The sequence below is a fragment of the Eleutherodactylus coqui genome, chromosome 2, assembly GCF_035609145.1.
Source record: "Eleutherodactylus coqui strain aEleCoq1 chromosome 2, aEleCoq1.hap1, whole genome shotgun sequence".
Taxonomy (NCBI): Eukaryota; Metazoa; Chordata; class Amphibia; order Anura; family Eleutherodactylidae; genus Eleutherodactylus; species Eleutherodactylus coqui.
Window position 1 is genome coordinate 247,435,344 of NC_089838.1, and position 6,688 is coordinate 247,442,031.

At 44.0% G+C, this 6,688-nt stretch overlaps 1 protein-coding gene across 2 annotated transcripts in view; it reads left to right on the top strand.

Moving 5' to 3' along the window:
* MFGE8 (milk fat globule EGF and factor V/VIII domain containing) overlaps positions 1 to 3,571 on the top strand; it is a 38,753-nt gene extending 35,182 nt beyond the window's left edge. For both annotated transcript variants that reach the window (XM_066592807.1, XM_066592808.1), the window contains exon 10: positions 1,116 to 3,571. In XM_066592807.1, coding sequence (XP_066448904.1) covers positions 1,116 to 1,259 — 144 coding nt within the window. In that variant the 3' untranslated portion in view covers positions 1,260 to 3,571. The remainder of the gene's footprint in view (positions 1 to 1,115) is intronic.
* The last annotated feature ends 3,117 nt before the right edge of the window (positions 3,572 to 6,688 follow it).

A 6,688-nucleotide genomic window follows, 5' to 3' on the forward strand; every position in this document is an offset into this window, starting at 1 on the left:
CATTTAGCTCTTTTTATAACGGATGGTTGGTATGTACGTACAAGACTTGAAGGGATCGGCTAGTTTATAAAACCCATTTCCATATACCTTGTAAGGGAATTCTGAGTTAAAGTGAACCTGCAATCTAAGTTCTGATGCTAATAGTTTAGGTGATGTGGAGTCTGGGGCGTCTTGTCTCATACTCACCTGGTCCCCTATTCCTGTGGTGTACCTGGCAAAGTCAGAGCTCACACTCCCTTCTGAAAAGGCTCATGCTGACTGTGCACATGCTGAATTTTCCAGGGGACACGGCAGGAATGGGATGAGCTGAGCATGAAAAGGGGCTCTCCGGACTCTATATCACCTAAACCATAAGGACCATAACTTAGTTTATGGTGCTTATAGTTGATGACTGGGTCCCTTTTTAATTCTTTCACCCCAAAGGATGTATATTTACGCCCTCTGTGTGAGGGGTTTGTATGAAGCGAGATCAGGGGCTGATCCTGCCCCATGCAAGGTGGGTGCCAGCTATCTTTGACAGCTGACACTCACCCACTGTTGTCACGATCAGCATGAACTCTGATTGTTGCTGTTTACCCTATTAATTTAAAACCCCCTGATAAGCGTTTGTGGGTCCCAAACAGCCCCTCTCATGATAAAATCGCAAGGTGCCGTTCAGTTGTTCACTTTACTCAGTAATTTGTAAAGCTTCTCAGTACATTACCTGGCCAATTAAATAGTACTGTTGAGAAATATAGCTCATCCTGAAAAAAAAAACAGGCCCCCATACAGCTACATCAACTCAAAAAAAATCGTAAACACTTTTTTTCAAAGTTAGGAGGAGAAACCAAATATTGGGTGCGGGAGGTGGGTGACGGGTCCGCATTCTTACGGGGGTTAATAGGAGGATACTTTCACATGATGGTTGGGAACTGCTACAAATGCAATCATTAAGGTGGTTACAAACCATGTCTTCACTGACTTATGGACAGACACGTAGTTCAGACAAGCATGTAGAGCGGTTCTTGGCCTCTTCTATCCCTACTTGTATGTATCTGGTGTAACATACAATGTCCTCTTGTTTGTAACGTCCTATCTTGCCATGTGATGATATAACATGTCTAACTTTTTGACAGGTGTTTCTTGGAAATTCTGACAACTACACCCACAAAAAGAACCTTTTCAGCCCTCCGTTCTCAGCCCGTTATGTGCGTATTCTTCCCCAGGCCTGGCACGAACGGATCACGCTGCGGATGGAGCTTCTCGGATGTGACAACTAAAGAACGGACACGTTAGTGACAGTAGCATTGTGCACCAAGTGATCATTCAGTCGCCATCACCTTTTGATTTACGTCCCTCCTCTCCATCTGTAATGATTGTCGCTGTGCCAGGGGAACCGCCGTCAATGAAAGGACCCCGGACTTTGGCTGAAGTGGAGCAGATTCTGTGTAATTAGGGACTTCTCAATGCTCAATTAAAAAAGTCACTAAATCTTAATGCCCAAATTAACCGTATCGACTGATTTTAGGGGGTAACTTAATTGCCTGCTGTAAGATATTTGTGAGAGCTGTAATCGGTGTTGTGAATTCTCTTGTCACTGTGTTCTGTTACCAGTTCAGTATTTTAATGCTTTGAAGTGCACTGTTCATAAACCGCAATGTTGCCACTCCAGCGACGGCTGCAACAGCATTGCAAGATTTAAAGAAGTCCTTTTTGTATTTCAGTATTTTAGTTCCACTGCACCTTTTAGGGTGAGTTGTACAAAGGTAATACCCAGAATTTGTGTTGGATATTCTAATGTCATTTTACTCCGTGTGACCTCATATGTAGAGTTTGAACAGACAAGCTGGCTACTGCTTATCACTTTACTGCAAAAATAGTGTGCGACCGTATTAGCCAGAAACATCAATGTCCTCTTATGTACTGTTGTATGAAAAGGGCAAAGCTATTATGGAGGCGACTAAGCAGAAAAATTATTTATGCCAACTTTCGAGGCTACTTGGGCTCCAGTCTGATGAAGAAGCCTTAAGTGGCCTTGAAAGCTGACATTTATAATTTTTCTCATTGGCTAATAAAGGTATCACCTCTATAATAAATGGCTTTTTTTAAACTAGAGTATTTAACATTACTGCAAATACTCAACACCTGGTTTACATGTCATATAAGGCCTCTTGCACATGTTTTGCTTCTAGGGGAGAATAAGGGCTCATTCACATGGACGTATTTACGCAACACTGAAACCCCATTGATTAGCTTTAGGGGAACTCCAGACCTGCAGTTTTCAGATGGGGGAAAAAAGAAACACAGCGTGGCCTATTTTGCTTTGTGCTATGAACAAAAATAGCTGACTGAAGTCAATGGGGCTGCGTAAATACGCAGTGAGTGCACATGATATATGTATTTATACAGGAACGAAGGAGAAAACTACTGCACTTTCTTGTGTTTTTCCTCCGGATGTGCGTAAATACACAGTGATTTATGTGTGCAAAAAAAAAATGCAATATATACGCAGAGTTTCGATCCAGGAATACGCCTCTGTGAGTGAGCCCTAACCATGTGAATATGGCAGCCGACAGAACCTGTATGTTAGCACATAGGGGCCATAAGCTTCATACTAGGGTACCGTTCTGCCCCAGTGCATTGCTGTATAGGCTCCGTGTACACGAGGACTAACTTACACTGCAGGAAGTGTTGTCACTTTTATACACACCTTCTCAATTTTAATGGATATTATTGCTTTGAAAACGACACATACCACCTGTCCTGATTAAAGGGGTATTCCGGAGCCGGGATAAAATTTTCAAAATTTCCAATTTTTTTCCCCACTTACTGCCATTGTTACAAACATCCATCTCAATCATCAGATTGAGCTCCAGTAATTTTTTTTTGGCTGACCTGCACCGCTGCTTTCCAACCACTTCTAAATATCCGCGTTGTTATTTAAAATGACTACTGGGGAGTACAAAAACTACATCTCCCACAATGCCCCACTGCGAAGTTACTGACGAGTGCATTCACAACTGCACAAACTGTTGTCATTACGGAACTGAGCAGCCTGAACAGTACCATGGCGGAGCGTGCAGGTCGTAACCACTGGATACCAATGGAGAACTAAGCGGGTGGGCAAGCGGGCAGGCCGCATTAAAGGTCGTAACAAATGGAGAACTAAGCGGGCAAGCGAGCCGTATAAAAGCAAGATCTCTGTGGATTTGTAAAACAAATAACATGTAATTTTGCAAAATATCGTTGTAATCTCCTTATGAAGCGTATAACACTTTGAATGGGCGGAATACCCCTTTAATGTACCGATTCTTTACCTGCTTGGCGCCCTTAAGAACTGCAAGAAACAGGGTTTCTTCATTACTGATTGCCACATCTTCCTCTACAGATGAGATCTGAAGTCATGCAAGCTTGTTATGTAGGAAGACTCCAAAGCTCATAGCTAAGGCTTTCCTATAGTGTAGTGCATATTCACATACATGGAGGATTAGTTAGCAAACCCTTTTTAATACAGTCACTGTAAGGAGCACTTTACAAAACTTTAAAGTAAAATCTACTGTTCCAAAAAGCTTAATAAAATAATAAAAAAATATATCACCTGTGTCCTCTGTTCTAATGGATCGTTTCGTCATGTGACCGATAAAATTAAGCAGGGGTGGGGCTATATCATAAACTGGTTCTAGTATAGAAGAAGGCCAGATTTTATGCTGGGTTTTAAAAGACATATAGCAATGGCTGAAGTTTGCAGTGGTTTTCTATGCACTCTTACATGTACCGTGATAATATAATATAGTGTATATATGCCATAATATACTTTTGAACTTCTGATATACTCCCAGCAAGTGTCTGAAGCGGGGAAGAAGATGCTGAAAAAAGTCTGTACAGGTTGCCTTTAATTTAGTTAACCTTGTTATTTGTATAGTGCCAACTTATTCCACAGTGCGTTCAGGTAATTTATTTATGATCTTCCCCCCATTTTACCGACCTCGGAAGGACGGAAGTCCCAGTCTACCTTGAGCCAGCTACCTAAACCAGGTGGGGATTGAACTTGCAACCTTCAGGTCCTGAGCAAGAGCATAAGATGCATCTCTCCAACTGATAAGTGAACATAGGGAATAGTATAAAGGCTTGTCAAAATGTGAAAGGTAACGTAAAATAACCCAGAAATGGCGTATTTCGCTGTGTTTCCACAGATTGTATAAAATTTGCTAGAAATGGCCATAAAACCAGCAAAAACTGTGGATTTCATTGTAGAGTTCAGTGCGCTGTAATGGGTGAAGTCCACTGCAACAGCTGGGATATATAGACATGCTGCATTTACCTTATAGAATTTCTACCGCAGAACAGTACGGTGGAAGTGGATGAGAATTGAGTTTCCTACACACGCTACAGAAGAGACCTGGCCTGCGGTGCAGATTTTAAGGCCTCTTTAACACAAGGACCTACACTCTCAAAAATCGCGCGCATAAAAAACTTGCGGCTATTAGAACCAATGGTTTCCTATGGGAATGTTCTAGATGGTTTTTGTGTGTCTAGAATTCCTTCATCTGAATGTTCCCATAGGAAACCATTGGTTCTAATAGCCACTAGTTTTTTGCGTGCTTGAATTTTGCGCAAGTAGGTCCCAGTGTGAAAGAGGCGTAAGTCCTGAGAATGTCAATGTTTACCACGGATTTTACCCCTTCAAATAAACAGATGAATTCCACAGCCAATCTGCATGGAAATTGCCTACAGATATGTCCTCTGTGGACGTACCTAAGGATATGCAGTGGATTTTGAGTGAATTCCTGTATGATGAAAAATCAAATCTCAGAAATAAATTATGAAAACTAGTTGGTTTACGTTATCATCCCCTATACAAGGCCCGTGGGCCAAATATGGCCCACCGCCTCATTTTATGTGGCCTGATGGCCATGCAGCGCTCCACGTAGCCAGCCTACATGTCCAGTCTGACAATGGCGGTAAAGTCTGATTGATGTCCTCCTCCCACGTCTGCGTGCACCATCCTATACGCAGTGCAGACATAGAAGGGAGAGGTCAATAGTCACAGACTCTGCACTGCCACCGCCGGACTGGACCTGCAGGCTGGGCGTGTTTAACATCGATAGGGGGATTGCTTTTACCACTGGGACTACTATGGAGGTCACTAATTACTACTGAGGCCAATAAAAGGGGAGCTATTACTACTAGAGCCACTACGAGAAACCCAATATAAGGGACACTTACTACTGGAGCCACTATGAGGAACCAATATAAGGGACACTTACTACTGGGGCCACTATGAGGAACCAATTAAGGGACACTTACTACTGGAGCCACTATGAGGGACCTAATATAAGGGACACTTACTACTGGGACCACTATGAGGAACCAATATAAGGGGCACTTACTAGTGGAGCCACTATGAGGGACACAATATAAGGGACACTTACTACTGGAGCCACTATGAGGGACCTAATACAAGGGACACTTACTACTGGGGCCACTATGAGGGACCTAATACAAGGGACACCTACTACTGGGGCCACTATGAGGGACCCTTACTACTGGAGCCACTATGAGGAACCAATATAAGGGACACTTACTACTGGAGCCACTACGAGGGACCCAATATAAGGGACTCGATCGTGGCAATACTTGATTCGTGCAATTATATGGTGCATACGGGCAAACGTAAAAGCGCATACAGTCGTGAAAAGGAGGCCTATGGGTACATCCACAAGTAGCTGATTTGGTACAATGTTTTTGTGAAATTTGGTGCATATCTGCAGCAGATTTCAATCTTTCAATTGAAATTATATCAATGAGGTGAAATCTGCTGCAGATCTGCACCAAAATCTGTGACACAATTAGTAGGAAATTATCTATGCGTGAATGCATCCTAAGGCCGCCTGCACACGGGCGGAAATCCTGCGGCGGTATTTCCCGCGGGATTTCCGCCACTGAAAGTTTGCATAGGAGTGCATTACAATACGCACTCCTATGCAGACGGCCGCGCAAAATCTCGCGCGGCAAACAAACCGCGGCATGTCCTATTTTTGTGCGGGGCTCGCACTCACCCGGCCGCTGGCTCCGGTCTGCGCATGCGCCGGCTGTGCCGCAGCCGGCACATGAAAGAGCCGGGGCCGCCAGGCGCGGGTGAGTACGCGCTCGTCCCTGCAGGCTCTCGGGTCGGGTCCCGCGGCGAGAATTCTCGCTGCCGGATCCAACCCGCTCGTCTGCAGGCGGCCTAAAAGAGATAGTACAAGATTAGAGCAAAGTGTCTGCTTTCCGCCTCCAGTGATGGCCCCACTCTTGCGGATGAGTAATGACTGGGACTGTCTGGATGGGACTGAGCATGGCATTGCAGCTTGTCTACAGATAGGTGGAATGGATAACACCGGAGATGCTGGACGACTGGCTTTACATCTGCTGTCTCTTCTATCTTTCCATGTCATTCTGGCTATTGGATGTCAAGTCATGTAGGAATGAATGGGCTTTACTTTTGCACCTTCTTCTTGACTCACCCTGTGTTACTGTTCACAAGTAGCAGATTAGTTGTAGAAATGTCTGAGGCTGACAATCTGTCCCATCTATCTGATGGCCGTGCTGCATTAAAAGGCGCCATTCAGATGCTACAATATTGTGCTGTGATTTACCACGATCAGCTGGTATCAGTCACTATACATAACATTGCCTTTAGCCGCTTTCACACAAGTGACAAAATCAC